This window comes from Harmonia axyridis, chromosome 7 (assembly GCF_914767665.1).
Source record: "Harmonia axyridis chromosome 7, icHarAxyr1.1, whole genome shotgun sequence".
Taxonomy (NCBI): Eukaryota; Metazoa; Arthropoda; class Insecta; order Coleoptera; family Coccinellidae; genus Harmonia; species Harmonia axyridis.
Window position 1 is genome coordinate 5,495,075 of NC_059507.1, and position 17,341 is coordinate 5,512,415.

The 17,341-nt window shown below is 30.9% G+C and overlaps 6 protein-coding genes and 1 long non-coding RNA gene across 9 annotated transcripts; 4 read left to right on the forward strand and 3 right to left on the reverse strand.

Annotated features, from left to right (window-relative positions):
• Positions 1 to 26: 26 nt before the first annotated feature.
• LOC123684031 lies at positions 27 to 8,738 on the forward strand. 2 transcript variants are annotated; one of them, XR_006748092.1, is made up of 4 exons: positions 27 to 149; positions 7,332 to 7,483; positions 7,667 to 7,802; positions 8,002 to 8,738. It is a non-coding gene; the product is annotated as an uncharacterized LOC123684031 (long non-coding RNA). The 2 variants fall into 2 exon arrangements; XR_006748091.1 differs by lacking the exon at positions 27 to 149 and adding an exon at positions 6,369 to 6,453.
• On the reverse strand, positions 649 to 1,898 carry LOC123684028 (ATPase ASNA1 homolog). The gene is made up of 2 exons (XM_045623121.1): positions 1,682 to 1,898; positions 649 to 1,626 (listed from the first exon to the last, which is right to left on the reverse strand). The coding sequence occupies exons 1-2, from the start codon at positions 1,789 to 1,791 to the stop codon at positions 744 to 746; spliced, it is 993 nt and encodes a 330-aa protein (XP_045479077.1). The 5' UTR covers positions 1,792 to 1,898; the 3' UTR covers positions 649 to 743.
• On the reverse strand, positions 2,902 to 7,350 carry LOC123684025 (PHD finger protein 21A-like). Of its 2 annotated transcripts, none has more exons than XM_045623118.1 (9): positions 7,218 to 7,350; positions 5,787 to 5,896; positions 5,573 to 5,605; positions 5,448 to 5,513; positions 4,886 to 5,022; positions 4,588 to 4,831; positions 4,168 to 4,399; positions 3,598 to 3,765; positions 2,902 to 3,278 (listed from the first exon to the last, which is right to left on the reverse strand). In XM_045623118.1, exons 2-9 carry the CDS (start codon positions 5,868 to 5,870, stop codon positions 3,058 to 3,060), a joined length of 1,185 nt encoding a protein of 394 aa, XP_045479074.1. In that variant the 5' UTR covers positions 5,871 to 5,896; positions 7,218 to 7,350; the 3' UTR covers positions 2,902 to 3,057. The 2 variants fall into 2 exon arrangements, with proteins under 2 accessions (XP_045479074.1, XP_045479075.1); XM_045623119.1 differs by lacking the exon at positions 7,218 to 7,350 and adding an exon at positions 6,225 to 6,354.
• Positions 8,739 to 9,223: 485 nt separating the features above from the next.
• Positions 9,224 to 11,995, forward strand: LOC123684024. The gene is made up of 9 exons (XM_045623117.1): positions 9,224 to 9,576; positions 9,649 to 10,074; positions 10,127 to 10,247; positions 10,301 to 10,371; positions 10,567 to 10,777; positions 11,036 to 11,181; positions 11,266 to 11,403; positions 11,457 to 11,721; positions 11,787 to 11,995. The coding sequence occupies exons 2-9, from the start codon at positions 9,875 to 9,877 to the stop codon at positions 11,901 to 11,903; spliced, it is 1,269 nt and encodes a 422-aa protein (XP_045479073.1). The 5' UTR covers positions 9,224 to 9,576; positions 9,649 to 9,874; the 3' UTR covers positions 11,904 to 11,995.
• Positions 11,996 to 12,469: 474 nt separating this feature from the next.
• On the forward strand, positions 12,470 to 13,715 carry LOC123684030 (probable DNA-directed RNA polymerases I and III subunit RPAC2). The gene is made up of 3 exons (XM_045623123.1): positions 12,470 to 13,103; positions 13,296 to 13,399; positions 13,461 to 13,715. Exons 1-3 carry the CDS (start codon positions 13,068 to 13,070, stop codon positions 13,648 to 13,650), a joined length of 330 nt encoding a protein of 109 aa, XP_045479079.1. The 5' UTR covers positions 12,470 to 13,067; the 3' UTR covers positions 13,651 to 13,715.
• A 33-nt stretch (positions 13,716 to 13,748) lies between these two features.
• Positions 13,749 to 15,529, reverse strand: LOC123684027 (testis-specific serine/threonine-protein kinase 1-like). The gene is made up of 2 exons (XM_045623120.1): positions 14,853 to 15,529; positions 13,749 to 14,324 (listed from the first exon to the last, which is right to left on the reverse strand). Exons 1-2 carry the CDS (start codon positions 15,370 to 15,372, stop codon positions 13,783 to 13,785), a joined length of 1,062 nt encoding a protein of 353 aa, XP_045479076.1. The 5' UTR covers positions 15,373 to 15,529; the 3' UTR covers positions 13,749 to 13,782.
• A 225-nt stretch (positions 15,530 to 15,754) lies between these two features.
• LOC123684029 (NADH-cytochrome b5 reductase 3) lies at positions 15,755 to 17,135 on the forward strand. The gene has a single exon (XM_045623122.1). It carries the CDS (start codon positions 15,946 to 15,948, stop codon positions 16,894 to 16,896), a length of 951 nt encoding a protein of 316 aa, XP_045479078.1. The 5' UTR covers positions 15,755 to 15,945; the 3' UTR covers positions 16,897 to 17,135.
• Positions 17,136 to 17,341: the final 206 nt, after the last annotated feature.

Genomic DNA, 17,341 nt, shown 5'->3' on the forward strand with positions numbered 1-17,341 from the left:
TGTAAATAAAATTATTTTGGGGTTATTTATGATACTTATTCAGGAAAAAATATGATGGATAATGAAAATTGTTCTTTTCTCAATTGAACTGAATATTCTCCGCATATTTAGAAGAACTCCAAATAATAAGAATATGCATATAGTAGAAGGTGAGTTTATTGTAATTTATTAATAAATGAATTTAAATGCGGATCATATTAATATGTGTAGGAATTTGGAAGGCAAAGAACTTGAATTTTATATAAAAAAAATTTGAGAAAAAAATAGGAACTGCTTAAAATTTAGGTTTATGTTTACAAACCTCAGTTCTCTCAGCTGATCCCCACAAAATTAGAGGAAAAATAATAATTCATGAATGATCTGCAACAATATAAGCTTTTAGCTGTTCTTGTAAGGCTGGTTTAGGATGAAGATGTGAACATGTCTCTAACAATTTCTGATTGGGAAGTACTGCAATCTGGCCATAATTCTTTTACAAATAATCAATCAGAAAAATCCTTTCACTCATTGATTTCTTTATTCAAAATTAATATTATTATCATTTCATAATATTTCATGTATAAATCCTTTCAAGACAATTTTCTGTTAGATTGTGTAACAATCTATTAACCAATTATTAGTCAGGATCTGGTATTATCATTAAACAAATAAAGTTTCAAATAAAATTTATTGACAATGAAGTCAGTAACAATCAGAAACAAAAAATAATACCACCAATATTTTAAATAGATATATTAACTCATTCAACCTGAAGTGTATGGTTGGACCAAATTCTCTGAGAAACTTGAAACTTTCTCAACTCCTCGGACTTCATTCTCTAATAGAGGTAGCTTAGTAACATGAAAGTCTTCATAAAGATCTTTTATCTGATCTAAATATTTTTCCTGGATCCTAAATCTTGCGTTACACATCTTGCAAGGATTTTGATCAGCTGTCCTGAATATAAGCTGATTTACGATAATGTTATGTGTATCAATTTTACATTTAGCCAATTCCTGTACCAGCCTTTCTGTTTCATAAAGTGATAAGAATTCAGCAATACAAACACAAACAAAAGTTGTCTGATCAGGATTTCGAAACTGCTCATTCACCTGTTTGATAACTGATAACATTTCTTCCAATTTGCCAGTGAAATTATCAACATTAAAATCTGCTAAACCTAAAAAACCTCCTAACTGTGTTAAAAAAGGTGAAACTTTCATTTTGAGTCTTAATAATTTTCCTAATCCTTTCTCAACAACTTGAGGAAAAGTAAGTAATCTTAATGTGTGTCCTGTTGGAGCAGTGTCAAATACAACAACAGAAAAATTCATATTTTTGATTAGCTTCATAACCTCTGCATAACTCATCTCTTCATCAATTCCAGGAAATGCACTGATTATTTCTTGAATGATTCCTTTACTCATCTTTATTGCATCTGGTTCTCCATCAAAATATTCTTCAGGCAATTCATTGAATCCACCATTTGGATCTACTTCCATCGCATATAGATTATTAAAACCCTTCACTAAGATAGGTGATTTTGTAAATTTTTGATCAAAAGCATCTGAAATATTATGGGCTGGATCAGTGGAAATTATTAAAACGGACTCTCGAACTTTGGAAAGTTGTACTGCTAAACTGCAACTGCAAAAGAGACATTATTGAAAATATGAGAAATTTTATTTCTGAATGAGCAAACCTGCAAGTTGTTTTCCCGACCCCACCTTTTCCACCTACAAATATCCATTTCAGGGTTGTTTGTTGAATAACATTATTCAAGGTAGGATCTAATGGCTCAAAGTCAGGCATTTTCAGTAAATTTTAATGAATCAATCAAAACAAATTTCACAAACTAATCAATTTGCATTGTAAGTAATGTATATCGTATGTGTCAATGTGTCTTTTTACAAGTCACTCGTCAGTTTCAATCATAGACATATTATCTATGATATCAATGATTCTTTCTGAACACTTTAGAAAAATAATCTGTGATTCAAAGACATGGCGCCATCTGTAAACCTGCAATCTAGTAAATAGGTTAAAATCAGCTGCATATAAATATAGTACAATTGTCCGATTATATATGTAAAGAAATGATTGGATTAGTAATGAGAAACCGTTTACATTGATTGTTGGAGTATTTTAATAACATTCTTCCACCTGCATAACGATTTTCCCCGCTTTGCCGTTGTTTTTTACGGTTTGGTTTATGTCTCAAGCGGTGCCGTTCTGCCGGGAGATGCACAGCCCACTACGCCATCTCTCGAGCAAGCAAAGAGTCACAGTCACATATCAGAAGGTGAATGAATATAAATTCCTCAATATTGTCCATCAACACATATATTTTAGGAGAAACACTTTAAATACTGATGGCTACATAATCATGTGAAGAAATGTGTAAAAAAATAGCAGTAGAGTTGTTGAAACATTTATTTTATGTCTCCAATCTACCAATTTATAGATGCGCCTTTGAGTGGTCATGCATCGACTCCAACATTAAAGAGAGAAAGATTGAGCCTCATGTCACATGACCTCGAGCGTTTCTATGCGCCATTTACTTATTATTAGATCATTGGTATGAAGCTGAACTGGTAGAATTAATGTTGTTTCAATTTCGAACTTTTCCATGGTTGGAAAACTGGGGCGCTATCATACGCTCTTTCTAGGTCTATAAAAGCTATATTTGTTTACCTGTTTTGCTGAGTTTTCTTATTTAAGATTATTTTTAGGGTGAATAAATTGTGCATTGATGATAAAAATTATTATGTTTAATTTTGGTATGCCTCCAAGTGTATGATTAATTTTTGAAACAGATGTTACCTGATTGAACACGCACACCTTAATATTCAAACTCAACTACCATATTTTCAAATTAACTATCAATTAGGTAGAGAATGGCTGTTATGAAAAAATATAACATATAATCAAATTTGTATTTTATAAAACTATAATGAACATTTATTTACAATCTTTAAATATATCAACAATGAAACCTGTAATTTTGAAGCAAAATCTTCAGATCTAGAAAATGATCTATAATAAAAGTTTGAAAAATAAATTGAAACAATTAGTTTGTCATTTCATTGCCATAGGAGACTTTTTTACAACCTCTATGAAGTTTAAAATGCATTTGATTTTTTCCTCAGTATTTTGCCTATCTGAAAGTAATTCTTCTTGTCTTACTTTCTGCTTTTTAAGGGAAATACTCAATTGAGAATGTCGATCTTGTAGTTGCGTCAATTGGGCACATAGATTTTCATTTTGCTCTTGGAGATTCTGTTTTTCCACAATCTTTTCTGTAATAAATATTACACTAATGAGTTCACACAACCAGAATTTCAGTGTGTAAATCCATCACAGGTTTGTTCCTAAACAAATTGGTTGAAAGAATAACATCCATTCGAAACAATAAATTTATTTTTAAATGTATTAGAATTTCAATAGTTAACTCCTTACAAAAGTATTTCAGAGTTGACTATGAGAATTTGATAAAAAAAAGCGAGAGTAATTATACAAACTGAAAATATTTTGATTTCTCCTCAAAAAATCAATTCAATTAAAAATTATGATTATCACAGTCACAGCAACATTCAACAATGCAACTGAATTTCTAACCTGAGTTCTCAACTAGAGCTGGTTGAACTTGTTCCAAAATATCAGGTTTCTTTTTCGCTTTTATCTTATTAGTGCAGCGTAAACATCTTTTAGAAGCTCCTACAAACGTTGAATCAGCACAATTTTCATGATATCCTTCCCAACAAATTACACACTGAAGAACTGCACCTAAAAAATAAATGTATCAAAAATTCACTCTATTTTTGAAGAAAAACAAAATAAAATATTTAGCTAGCGAAAATAAACAATTTTTTTCCAAAAATTAATGAAGTTCATCAAGAAAGAAAGCCTTCAATGAATATATAACAAAATAGGACAAAACAACTTCAAAATTCATATCACAAGTTCAACTGCAAATGCATTTTTCAATTGAAGTTAAAGCTCAAAATGATTTTGAGTCATCGATGAAATTGGAAATTGTTGAAGTGAAGTATGATTGGAAGTATAACGAAGATCTTTGTGAAAAGTATTTTTTTGTTTTGGGCCAATGCTTGCCTATTTTGTTTAAATGATCTGTTATTAATTTTAAAATTTCCAAATTACGAATTTTTATTATTATTTACAACTTACCATCATTATTACACCTATTGCAACTCGTACTTAATATTTCCTCAAACAGCTCTTCATTAGTTGAATCACTTATCATTTCTGGTATGGATTCAGAAGAAGCTTGTTTCGATAGTTTATTCTTTTCCTCTGATTTGTCATTAGGTGGGGAACCTCTTCCATTTTTCTTTTTCACAGCCTGCCTTGTATGTGGTGGAGATATACTAGAAGGGTAGTTGTTGTTTTTTCGTCTTTTCTGTAAAGATGCAATTAATCACTCTTTTATTCTTTTCAAATGAAATACACATCAAAAGAAAAGTTTTCTTCTATAGATGCAAATTCCATGCAACAATTCCATAATTCCACCACTTTGAACAGTTCAAAATTATATCCAACTAATATCCCAAAATAGAATTGAATGAATTTAATATAATTACAACTTACAGAAGGAAGATCTTCATAGATGAAGTTTGGATTTGCTGTAGTTCTTCTTTTCCTCTCAACCCTCTTATTCTGCATTTCCTTGAAATGATCTAGAGTAGTTAAAGAAAAATTTACAAGAAATTCTATTTGAGCCAATAATTCAGGTGTTTCTCCATTAACATTAACATCTTTTGGTGATGATGATGTTGCTGACTCTTCATTAGAATCATCAGAACAAGATGCTTTGGGTGATACTTTAGGTGCTCTGAAAATATAATCAATAGTTAGAGGTTGATTGGTGAATGCTTTTCAGACTTACATTTTTTGTTTTCTTGATCGTACCAAATTCGAAGAAAGCTGTTGTTTTTTCTCTTCAAGCAGAAATTTACCACTATTCTTCTGTGATTGCTTGGACTGACTCTGGAGTTCAAATCTTAGTTTCTGAAGAATAACTTTCTGCAAAAGAAAAATATTAAAAATGTAAATTATTGGAATACTTGCTCTCTAAAACGCCAATAATTACTCTCTCTGACAGTTGAAAATTTTGAAAGGGCGAAAGTTATTAAAAATTTTCTTAAATAGTCATTAGACTTCTTTTTCCAAAATATCCAAGTGTTACCAAAAATATTTGCAAAGATGACCATAAGGTAGTAACTGTTCAGTTCTGATCGAATCGTGCTTAATTTGTACTGTTAAATTGATAAACTTGAATTTATTTTTTCAATTTCGTATACCATGAATCGAATTTATGCTTTCAAAAATTCTTGTTCATTAATTCACCCTTTTTTGTCAATTTGAGTTTTCTAATAATTTCAGGAAAATAATCACTCATATTTTAAAATCCTAATGGCTTCCAAATATCTGCAAAAAATTGTATTTACCTGTTCTAAACCAATTTTTATGACTTCTTGCTCTGCTGAAAGTAGATTCACGCGTAATTCTTCATTCTATAAACATAAAATAGAATTAAAAAAATTGTCAAAATAAAATGTTATATTTAACTTACCCTTGCATCTTTCAGCAGGTTTTGATAAATTGACTGAAACAAAAAAAAAAAACTATTTATCAAAATATGTTATGAATAATTAAGCAGTTAATAGTTATTTAAAATATTGAGAAAATATTGAAAGTAGCTGAACTAGCTCCAATATTCATTTCTCTTTCTAACACATGGATGACTGCAGAATACGTAGTGAAAAATTAAACAATTTAGAACTTACTTGATGAAAGATTATTGCCTTTTTAAGTTTGGCTTGATTCTCTTCCACCATATCTCTCAACCCTTTCGGTACTTCCATCTTCATTGTTTGTAGATTTTTCTTTTCGACACCTGAAATAATTTAAATATAAAACTTCACGAGAACTTCAGTTTCCTCCGCACATCAGGGCATTCATTTTTAGTGACATTACGTGCGAACGCAACTATCAATCGGCGCACGCTGAGAACAAACTTATCAAAGAAGTTTGACAATAAATTATTTCAATAAAATAAACTTTTCATATGAAAGAAATTTTGAGCTTTCTTACAGAGGATATTTTTAGTTATATATTATTTCTTAGTGCAGATATAGATGGTGAAGTGATAAATGACTCATTACCACCTTAAAATCCATTTTATTTCGGGTGAAATCGGAAGTTTCCGGACGAAAAATTTTTACCTGTAATAAGTAATCATATAATTTGTTTTGATCACTTCAAAGTAACTCAAAAAACTTTTTCAATAATGGAAAATACAACGGACCCTTCAAGTGTAAAAATTAACGATAGCGTAATATGATGGAACAAAATATTCAATCACTACGCCACCTACTCGTGTCAAAGATCTTTGATTATTCGTATTCAGATTATGTAGTTTTTAATTCAAACGTGAAATCTCTTCTTTGTTAGGTAAATAGTTATATTATGAATATTTCAGTTGAAGACTTCAGTTTTCGAAATTTCATTGAAAACATTTTTATTCCATAGCTAGATGAAAGTATGTCAACTGTATATTCCGCTCCATATTGAATTTTTTGGGAGAACATTGGTTCGTTCAACAATTTTAGAAGATGAAACAATTATAAACTGTTTTTTTCTTTCATTTTGAAGAGTGTATAGGAATGATGAATATTTTGCTGCAGCGGATAACATTTATTTTTGTTACAAATAAGATATTGAAAATACTTCAAACGACCGTTGTAATATGGGTATGTACATGTTCCCAAGAAATTTCTGAACAAAATGAGAATTCAAATTCTGTTGGAATTTTAAATGTTGAATTTTTCATCGCCCTAATATTGAAATGATTATATTTTGAACAACCGAGACGTTAAGACAAACGCACCATTCTTCAATTTTTTTCCTTGAACTCTAAAAATACCTTCTTGTATTTCTTTCATAGTTTATACAATTAATGTAGAAGTTAATGGAAGTTAGCAACAAATCAAATTGTAGATATTCAAAAAAATTACAATCATTGTAATAACTACAAAGACACACTGATAAAAAAACGAATTGAAGAAATTACGAAAGGGTGCAATTGAACATTTCTTGAATGACGAAATAAAAATGAATTCGAAATAGAAAAGGACAAAATTCGTAAAAAGTATATCTATAATATATTCCGGACGAACTTTAAAAAAAATATTTATTAATAGTAGAGTATATATTACCTTAAAGGTGTTATGGTGTTCCAACTGTCTACTCTATTTTGAACTTGAGCCACAAAGTTGACATATATACATAAGTGTATGTTTTATTCGATTTATTTAAGATTGCGTCTTTAGGTTAGGACCATCTCTGTGATTGAGGCGTCACAGAAATTTGGTAGAACATAGAATACTAGGAAGGAGGAAAATGTAGAAATCTCTCATTACATTCACTTAGGAATTTATTTGCTGTCAAAGTTAACCAACGAATCCCATAGGCGTATCATAAGGTAAGACAAGGGTCTCTTTTTGTTATTACATTTTTCAGGTTTATTATTTCTTCATTCTCATCATATTACTAGCTAGTTGCTTTATTCTGTATATAAATATTCATTATAGGACATCAAAGGAAAAACAATTATCAATTATTAGTGTGAAAGTATTTTGTTTTCACGATTTGTTTCTGTTCTAAGTTTCCAAAAGATGAAAGGAGGAGAATGGCATGGATTCATTTTATATATGAGCCTGAAATTGTTCCTAAAACTCAAAGTTATTTTTTCTCTCGTCATTTCGCTGATTGCTCCCATTGTAGTAGATCATTTAAAATATGTAAGTAAATTATATTGACAAATACTTTCCACATTATATAATGGTTTCACAGTTTCTTCGATTTTTGTTCAACTTTTCATTTCAAGATCCAATTTTTTGTTGATTTTTATTCTTTCCGCTTAAGGATATTTCTTTATTCATAATAAAATTTGCTAACAAAAAAAAATATTTTTCTAAAACCTAAATGTTTTATTTTTAGTGAAAAAATTATAATACAAAAGTGACCAGACCCTCGAAATGTATGAAAAGTACTCTAATGGATCATGATTATGTATATTCGAATCTCAGGTATTGCTGGACCTCCATTTACATCCGAGCCTTTATACATGCCAAACTATCAGTTAGAGAGCAAACCTCCACCCCGTGAAAGGGTATTGAAACTGAGGATTGAGAAACTAGAGCAAAGGGAAATTTTGCATCGCAGACAATCAAACACCTGTGGAAGATCAATTTGTCAATAAAAAAGAAATTTGTCACGTACAAAACTTTTACCGCAGAAAAAAACTGCACGTCCAAGAAAAATCTCAAAATTACATAATATTCGATAGTTGGCTCCCCGAGTTACAGAATTTACTCATTATATCATCCCAATTTGTTCATCAATTCATTACACCCAGTACATACTTAATGAAGATGATTGTAATTGCTCAAATTTTAATTTGTCAATAAAAATTATTTTTATTATTATCATTCATCTATCCCATTCCTTTGATTATTTTACTTCAATTCAAAGCTTTCCTTGACAAAACTATAAACAAAATAAAACTTCAAAATGTACTATAGAATCGTATATGTGAAATTTGAATAAACCCATGTCAAACAAATTTATCCATTATTCCATTATAGTTGATAATTGTTGATAATTTTTGTAATTATTCAATTCGTTAATGAAAGTTATTAATTCATATAACGTTCAATGTACCCCTTTATATGATAGCTTTCTGCTACATTTTCTAATGAAATTATTAATTTTCACCGAAATGTATTATTTTTAAATGAATGAAATTTTTATCCAACTACGCCACTGCTAACCAGAAATGTGAGTCGGCCATATTCATAGGCCTTCTGTTCAGGGAGCAAAGCTATTTTAAATTTCGCGCCAGCTGTCGAATGATGCGCGCTCATAGAATCAATATGAAAGTGATATTTTCTAACGATCCATTCAGGCACTAACATAATAATATATTATTTAGCATTTTCATTTTCTTCTCACAAACATAATCGATATCTCTAACCAGTTTTCTCCATACCTCAAATGCATTTACCATCCTGAAACATGAGTTCATCATTTTCAAAGGATGGCATTGTTTCTGAATGGCCTGAATGCTGAACTTTGGTTTTAACGAGGATCAACTTGAAAAATTTTGCATATATACGCTTGAAATATACACATAACTCGAAGTAGGCGTTACCAGTATATCTCTCTTTCCGCGGGTACGTTTTTTGATAAAATGGCAATATTTCCTTTGATACGACAGCGAAAACAACAGTATATCTCCATGGAAACGACAACGAAATTAAATTTTAGCGCCATAGGAAACGATTCAGACATTAAAATGAAGTACTGGGAACCTCCTTAATAGTCAAAATCCATTAAAGCTGGTGCCTTCAAAAGTTGCCAGTTTTATATTAAACTTATTCAAGAGAATCAATTTGTTATAGTGCTTACGTACACCCTTATCAAAATTTGACAAGATCTGTTCCACGTGCCAGAATTATTCGGAAGTTTTTGATGTGGTACCAAAATTTGTTTGTCTGCAGCAAAGGTTAAATGGTAAGTGTACCACGATCATGGTTTGGCGATTGCTGACCTTGAAAGTTGTTTGATAATAACTGCATTTTTCAGGATTTTTGAAACCTTCCTAATCTTGATATGAAATCTTTGATATCTGTTCTCCAAAACACTTGGGAATAAAAAAGGAAGGAGCTAATTTGAATGTTTGCAGAACGTTAATATATCTGAAGCATATCTAATCATTTATCTTCAACTTAAATAAAGTGATTTTGTTTGATTTCTAATCCAGTGTCTCTTATTTAATTGATTCAGTGGTTTTTTTCATTCATCGACAAATATGTTTTTAGAAAATTTGAAATTATTGATCTCTGCTAAGTTTAACAATGACCATTTAATTGAAATGGTGAAAAACCATACTAATTTGGGGCAGATAAATATTGATAATGTTACTCTGAAACCACCTTCCCAAAAAGTTGGCGACTCTTATTTGAGTAAGATAGTTAGATTCAGAATAGATGCTACTGGGGTAAACCAAAGGTATTATATTTTCCAGTGAATAAGTCTTCAATGACAATTTTCAAATTTTCAGTGGAAAAGAGGAGAAAGTGGAGGTCAATGTTATCACGAAAGTGCTTCCTTCAAATATTGGTAGAAGAAAAACTTTCAGGTCATTTGACTTTTTTGAGAATGAGATTATTTTTTATGATAAGGTTGGAACCTAATTGCAAATTTTATTGCAAGATTTGATGGATAATATTTTTAGGTATGGTCATCGATGAGAAAATTTTCCAGATCCAAAGCAGTAGATCAGCAATTTGATAAAATAATTCCCCTGTGAGTTTATAAGTAATCCAAGTCTATGGACTGTTCATTCACTATTAAACTTCATTGGAGAGATAGCTAAAAATTTCGGATCATGAAAGATCAGTCAAGTTCAATTTTATTGTCTTTAGAAGATGTTATCATCGTTCAATACATAGTTTACACTATTCTGACTCAATGAGAAAACTTACAATTTTATTTTTCAAGATTCTTAGCCTATTATTCAGATGGACAGAATGATTTTATATCACTAGAAGACCTCTCATGTAAAAATTATGATTCATTAGAAAGAGGAAATGGCTTGGATTATGAACATACTATCAATGTTATTGATGTTTTTGCTAAATTTCATGCTTTGTCTCTTGCCTATAAGGATCAAAAACCAGAAGAATTCAATGAAGTAGTAAACAGTTTGAAGGTATGTTATTATGAGAATTCTTGTTGTAAGCAATATATAGTAAATTATTCACTTTCCATTTTTGATACCTCGATGAATTGATAGTTATATATTGTACAACAACAATATATCACGATATTATTCTGGTAGCAGTGCTATTCTGTAGAATACATTTCAATAGTTTTCCTTAGGTGTATAAATGAATATGATATATTGAGTCTTGTGAAAATTTTTTGAAATATAATTGTATGAATTTCTGATGTGAAATTAATTTTGAAGGAAGTCTATTTCTCTGATAAATTTTATGCTTGGTATGGAAAACTGCAAGAATCCTTATTCGATTTAGTGAGAGATGCTGTTAAAAAAGAACTTCCCCAAAAGTACTATGAAAAAATAGACAAGATTTTCAAAGATGATTTCTTCAAGTGAGTATGTTTTCCTTACAGAAGCATCAGAATATCAAGCGAATTTCTGAATCATCTTAATTCATTTTGAGTATTTTATTTCAGGAAAACATGCTCTATTTGTGAGAATAATCACTCACATTTGTCTGGGGTAACTCAGGGGGATGCATGGTTACCAAATTTTTTGTTCAGAAATGATGGACAGGATCTTCATATTACTATCATTGATTTTCAACTAGCAAGGTAGATTTGAAATACGCTTAGATCACTGTGTCAAATGAGCTTTGCATTTTTAGGTGGGCCCCTTTTTCAAATGACCTCACATTCTTCTTGTTCACTTGTGTAGATGAAAATGTATTGTTCAAGTGTTGGGATTCATTCCTCAATGAATATGCAGATAAAATGAAGCATTACCTTTCTCTTCTGGGTAGCTCTTCCGAAATATTCAATCTTGAAGAGTTTCGCATGGATATAAAGAAAAATATAATATTTACGGTTGCTATGGTCATAGAAGCACTACCAATGTCTCTTCTGGAAGGCTTTGATTTGGATTTGATAAATGTATGTTCGCATTATTTGTCCAATTTGTATTTATTTCATTTTTTTGAATTAAATTTTTTTTACAGAGCGATGAAGCAGTTCCTTTGGAATCTGTATGGGTAATACATCCATTTGAAGATAAGAAAAGAAGGCAAAAAGTTGCAAACTTCGTCAAATTTATTGTTGATAAGGAATTCATTTGAAAAAGTTATAATTTAATTAATACTCAAAGGCAGTATTTAAGAACTAATCATCATTTTAATCTTATTATAAAGTAATAAACGAATTTGAAAATATACCATTAAGGACCTCTGGTCATTTCAGTATATCTTTTTAATGGTAATAGAGAACACAGTATTTTTTTTTATTTCAAATGGGCACTTAAATTTTTTTTACAGCAGCTAGTGAATATTATAATTAGAGATTATCCTTTATCAATTATTAAGATCTTTCTTTTAAATTCATGCAGATTTGCTGAAAAGCCTGATTACAAATACAAACCAAATTTGCAAAAACTCCACTATTGTTTTTGCATATTATTTATTATTCAAAATTATTTCTCCTACAATGTAAGTTCTGATTAATATCTACATTTTGGATGTTTGATATTTACTATCCTGACTCTTCTAGGCCACTATGAGATCTCTTAAAACTGGTAAAGTTGGAAGAACCAATTATTTTCTGTATAGAAAATAATTTTAATATTTGAAATATTCATTTAATGACTGTTTGCTAGGGCAAAATATTAAGTGCACTAAACGCAGAAGGTTGGTGTTCCTTGGTACATAAGGAACTAGATAATCAGAGAAGAACTGAAACTATTGACGAAATAGTTAACAAACAAATAAAGAAGTTAACAATAATAGAAAAACGATTAAATGATCAGTCCAAGACTTGTCCATCAAAACATTTTTCTCCTGTCCCAAATTGACTTCAGAGATGAGTATTGTTCTTGTCCAATTTTGTAACTTATAATGTGTTTTTAAGTTGAAAGTTTGATTATAATTCGAAGAATAAGGTGTTGATTCATATTTAAAAAGTGTAAATTGTTGAAAAAAGGTTGGAAATTTTTGCTTAAGTGTTTAAATTTAAAGATATCTTGACTATGGAACGGATAATATTAGCACAGTCTTTGATATAATATGTATTGAATTTGGGTGCGTATGAGATAATTCTGAGCTCATAAAGAACCAAGACAGTTAGGATCTTTCAGAAAGAGAAGAAGAAAATGATTTTCTACTGTTGCTCTATGATTAACCAAGTTTTGTTATTGTGGTTATGTTTTTATTCGTTTTTTTTAAATTACTTTGTCGAAAAGTATATGTTTCAGTTCACCATCTAATTTTTATAAAAAGGATTTAGTTGCAATGGCTTTCTATAAGTCTGAAGAGAGTATTACACAGGTAACAATATTCTCCTTCAATAGAATTAGAAAATTTCGCACTTTCAGCCGTTGTCCAGTAGGTTTTTTCGCCTACAACTGTAGAAGGCAGCCTAATATTAGGTTGTAAACTTTGATAATCTTGTAATTGAATTTGTAATTCCTATTTTGATGATATCAATTTACTGTACTTCATTAGTTGTGAATATTTCAGCTGGCAGAAGTGGAATCAACAAATGATGAAAAAAAGAAAACTTTTGTGTTTGCAAATGAAGGACATACGTTGGGTAATGCTTTAAGATTGGCGATGTCGAATAAGTGAGTATATCAACCTAGTACTCAGATCATACAATTGTTCAACACTTCCATTTTTTTTCAGCCCAAACATAGATTTCTGTGGCTATACAGTACCTCATCCTTCTGAGACTAAGATGCACTTCCGTATTCAGATGAAAGAAGGGCGAGCTATTGATGCCCTCCGAAAAGGATTGGAAGATATGGTTAGAATGTGTGATCATATGTTGGTATCTTTTGATAAGGAAATGAAAGCACATAAATCTACTAAATGATCCTGGTATTATTTATTGTAAATATCAATTTGTAAAAAATATATTAATTAAAGTATCAAATAGGATATTGGTCATTAATTAAATGATTTAAAGCCAAATTATGTTGGATATATATATTTACCTTTTTTGGTCTTAGGCAACTAAACTAGGGGTACTATGGCTGGTCATTTGCTTTTCATCCTTGTCATCTGCTTTACCCTCTTTCAAAATTGTCATATCTTCATTTGTTGCCCTTCTAGTCGTCTTGGTGCTACCCTCTAAGTGTCTTCTTTTACCTTGTTGTGCTTCGATCATTGCAGCTTGTTCTGCTGGGTTGAGTTGAGCTAACCTGGGATCCATCGCAATCCAATCAGAATTCAAAACCTGTTCAATTCTGAATCTTTTTGTTACATCCGGTTCTAGGATGTGATGTATCAGTTTCTTCACCTGTTCGCTCAATATGTCAGCCACCTTTGCACGGAATTTCCACCTCTGGTTAGTTTGTTGCTCATAAAGCCTTTTTATGTTGGTATCATCAAATGGCATTGCTTTATTCAGCATGACATAAAGTATAATTCCTAGAGACCATATGTCAGCTATTCTAGGATGGTAGGGATTACCTTTCAAAATTTCGGGTGCAGCATACGATAAAGAACCGCAATATGTTTCGCTGGATATTCTTTTTCCAGTTGCATCTGAAATAAATGCCATTTATAAGCTAGAATTGTTCATTGATTTTGACATCAAAGTGGTAAAGAAAAATTTTCAAATTTGCAAAGTATCATGTGAGAATATGAGAAACTTATAAAGATGGGACCTATAATAATCGTTGATATTTCCAATATTTTTCAACGTGATAGGGACATCGCATCTATAACTGAATTGGTACCGCATAACACGCAACTCAAAATTAGAAAATTTCAGACTTCCATACGAAATGCGGGAAATTAGTGATTAAATAATTTCTTTTTGAACCCACCCCACGAGCCGCCACTGCAAAAATCGATTTGAAAGAAAACATTTGGAGAATATGGCAAAATATTTCACCAGAGTTGCAGCTTGTATGAATTGCTCAACAGATGGCACTTCATACCACAAAATTGATTATGGTTCAATTTTGAATTTTAGAACACTCTAATTTTTTCAGAAAAGATATTTTCTCCAATGATTTATTACCTCTGAGAAATTTGCACCGTGATTTATGATGTGGTAGTGGTATTTACCTGTAACAAACCTAGCAAAACCGAAATCAGCAATTTTCACATTGTAGTTACTTGTTATTAAAACATTTTCGCATTTTAAATCTCGATGAGCAATATCCATATCGTGTAAATATTGAATACCCAGAGCCATTTGTCTCAGCCACACTCTTGCTTGAGCTTCAGATATGGCGCCTCTTTTTAATACGAATTCCAAAAGATCACCATTTTCAGCGAATCTCATAAATATGTAATATTTGGCCTTTCTCTGAAATATGCTATGCACGTGTATAATATGAGGATGGTTGATTTTCACCAATATGTCCAATTCTCTGGGTAAGAATTTTTTAACGAAATCTCTTGGGGCTTTTGACGTGTCGATAATTTTACAAGCTAGCACTTTCACGCTGCCTGGGTCAGATTTGTTGTACGTATATTCCGCTAAATAAACCTTAGCATATGATCCTTCTCCCAACTGCTTCAGCAGCTTGTAGCCCCTATTGGATAATGTGAGTTCTTCAGAAGTGGAGGTCAGCGCCGGCATTTTTGATCGTTAATTTTTTCATTATTTTTCACGAGTAATTTTTATTGCTATTGTAATTTTTTTAATTTTTCCTATAATCTGGAAATAACATTTTGATAAAATGAATGGGAATGAGAATACAAGACTGACAATTTTGATTTTTTAGTGTTCTGTGTTTTTAGGAAACAGAGTTTTTATTGAAAAAGTGAAAAGATTTTAGTGTGAGAATATTGTAATGAAAGGAGAATATCCCCCCGTTGAAGTTTCCTTTATAAGAGTAAAATGCACGTTAAATGTTTCTCTATCATTATATCATTTCCAGCTCTTGTTATTAAGAATTCATTGGAGCATTTCAAATATTCCCACATTTTATCTTTCTATGGTTTGGTCATGACCTTCATTTGCATAAAAATATAGCTCTGTGAAATATGTTGAAATGAAATAAAAGATAAAAGTCCAGGGTTTGCCCCTATTAGCCGTACCTTCTATTTATAGGCAGGATACTTCAATTATCTCACATGAATAGTAAATATTTTATCAATCTATTATCTGAATTCAATAAAAAAGGATAACCTCTACTAACATAGTGTTACGATGGCAGCAGTATCTTTCAAGATGTGGGGTACAGTCCTACCTATTCTTATTAGCGTTGGTGTTGTGATTACTGGCTTTGTTGTTTATCGTTTTTTGAATTCAAAAACAGAACGTGATCAAACTGGAAAGTCAAAGAAAAAAAAAGTTTTACTTGAGGATGCTCAGGTCAAGTACAACATACCTCTTATCGAAAAAGAAGAGCTTACACATGATACCCGAAGATTCAGATTTGCGTTGCCATCCGCTGAACACGTTCTAGGACTACCAATAGGACAACATATTAATATAATTGCTAAAATCGAAGATGAACTAGTCATTCGTTCCTACACACCAGTTTCGTCAGACGACGACAAGGGATACATTGATTTGGTTATCAAAGTTTATTTTAAAAATGTGCACCCTCGATTCCCAGATGGAGGAAAAATGACCCAATATCTTGAAAGTTTAAAAATTGGTGATAATATTCAAGTAAGAGGACCTTCAGGAAGATTGCAATATGTTGGTGAAGGTGAATTTGTAATAAAAAAACTTAGAAAGGATCCACCTCAAACATTGGTAGTAGATAGTATATCTATGATTGCAGGGGGAACTGGCATTACCCCTATGCTCCAACTTATCAGATATATAATTAAGCATGATAAAAAAAATATTAAAATGGCTCTCATATTTGCCAACCAAAATGAGAGGGACATTTTAGTTAGGAGAGAGTTAGAGGAAGTGGTCGACTCTCATCCTGAACAATTCAAATTATGGTATACTTTGGATAATGCACCTTCAGGGTGGAAATATAGTACTGGATTCTTAAATGAGGAGATGATTAAAGATCATCTCCTTCCCCCATCAGACAAATCTGTTGTTCTTATGTGTGGACCTCCACCAATGATCAACTATGCCTGCCTGCCAAATTTGGAAAAACTTAATTACAATAAAGATTTGTGTTTTGCTTATTGAAATATATATTTATTTAATTTTATTTGTGTTGGCCCAATATCTGGAAAGTATTAGATAATTAATTTGTTTGAATGTTATTTGGAGGTTGTTTTCAAATTTGTTATTTTATTATAAAAACTGCTAAGTTGATTTTTGTTCATTGCAAATTGTTTATAATCGGTGTGTTTTAATTTTACTACATTCTATTTCAAGTTGAAATTTGTTTTTTGTGAACATTGAATAAAGTTAAGTATATGGTATTGGTGTTTTTTAATTTATCCATGAACTCATTTCTTTCAAAAAAAAAAAATGAATACATTTATGAAAATCCATGAAATTTTGTTGATCATGTTGAAATTTCCTCAACCTTTTGGCTGTGCTAATTAATCCAAAGATTCGAAAGCAAATCCATTAACCTTAGTTTGGAGACACCTGGTTTAGAAAAGAAATATAACTTTGAGAGAAA